This window comes from Anneissia japonica, unplaced genomic scaffold (assembly GCF_011630105.1).
Source record: "Anneissia japonica isolate Jap-2015-1 unplaced genomic scaffold, ASM1163010v1 scaffold287756_len632865_cov181, whole genome shotgun sequence".
Lineage (NCBI taxonomy): Eukaryota > Metazoa > Echinodermata > Crinoidea > Comatulida > Comatulidae > Anneissia > Anneissia japonica.
The window spans coordinates 237,164-238,407 of NW_022693589.1; the positions used below are offsets into that span (position 1 = coordinate 237,164).

A 1,244-nucleotide genomic window follows, 5' to 3' on the forward strand; every position below is an offset into this window, starting at 1 on the left:
AAAAAAAAAAAAATCAGCTCACGGGTCCTGAAAAGGTAGGTCTAGAATTCTTCTTTTTGCCCTTTTTTTGTTGCCCAAGGGAGGGGTCAGGACCAATGACCTCCCTCCCCCAGATCCGCCAATATGAATTGCAAGAAAATGTAACTCGGTCGGGTACTGGATAAACTGCTGATGTATGTCCATAACCAATAATTCGTTAGGAGCATCCCCGCCTCCAGGGTCTTGTATGGCCGTCTCTGAGCTACCAAATTCCTGTAGAACTACAGATGTTGGATTTTGCAACAATTCCTCTGATCTTTCTAATGTATATATGTCCGTAACCAATAATTCGTTAAGAGCATCCCCGCCTCCAGGGTCTTGTATGGCCGTCTCTGAACTACCAAATTCCTGTAGAACTACAGATGCTGGATTTTGCAACAATTCCTCTGATCTTTCTAATGTATATATGTCCGTAACCAATAATTCGTTAAGAGCATCCCCGCCTCCAGGGTCTTGTATGGCCGTCTCTGAACTACCAAATTCCTGTAGAACTACAGATGCTGGATTTTTCAACAATTCCTTTGATACTTCTAATACGTATATGCCCATGACAAATAATTCGTTAAGAGCATCCCCGCCTCCAGGGTCTTGTATGACCGTCTCTGAGCTACCAAATTCCTGTAGGACTACGGATGCTGGATTTTGCAATAATTCCTCTGATCTTTCTAATACATATATTATGCCCATGACCAATAATTCATTAAGAGCATCCCCGCCTCCTGAGTCTTGTATGACCGTCTCTGAGCTACCAAATTCCTGTAGGACTACAGATGTTGGATATTGCAAGAATTCCTCTGATCTTTCTAATACATATATGCCCATGACCAATGATTCGTTAAGACCATCCCTGCCTCCAGGGTCTTGTATGGCCGTCTCTGAGCTACCAAATTCATGTAGGACTACAGATGCTGGATTTTGCAACAATTCCCCTGATCGTTCTAATAAATGTATGCCCGTAACCAATAATTCGTTAAGAGCATCACCGCCTCCAGGGTCTTGTATGGTCGACTCTGAACTACCAATTGCATGTAGGCCTATGAAAGGAATTACAAAATGCCTGGATAATTCGCCGTACGTAGGGCAGTATAGTTATCAAAGTATTGAAGGCGATAAGCATGAAAATGAATACGAACTTAAAATATTTAAATCGTAGTTTATGATGCAATATATGACGAAATTAAGATGCAACAATATATATATATATA

General features: G+C 41.3%; 1 protein-coding gene across 1 annotated transcript in view; it reads right to left on the reverse strand.

Annotated features, from left to right (window-relative positions):
• The window catches only part of LOC117100840, a 6,498-nt gene that overhangs the window by 3,594 nt on the left and 1,660 nt on the right, over positions 1-1,244 (reverse strand). The window contains exon 2 of the mRNA XM_033240672.1: positions 187-1,073. Within this exon, the coding sequence (XP_033096563.1) occupies positions 187-861 (675 nt within the window). The 5' untranslated portion in view covers positions 862-1,073. The remainder of the gene's footprint in view (positions 1-186; positions 1,074-1,244) is intronic.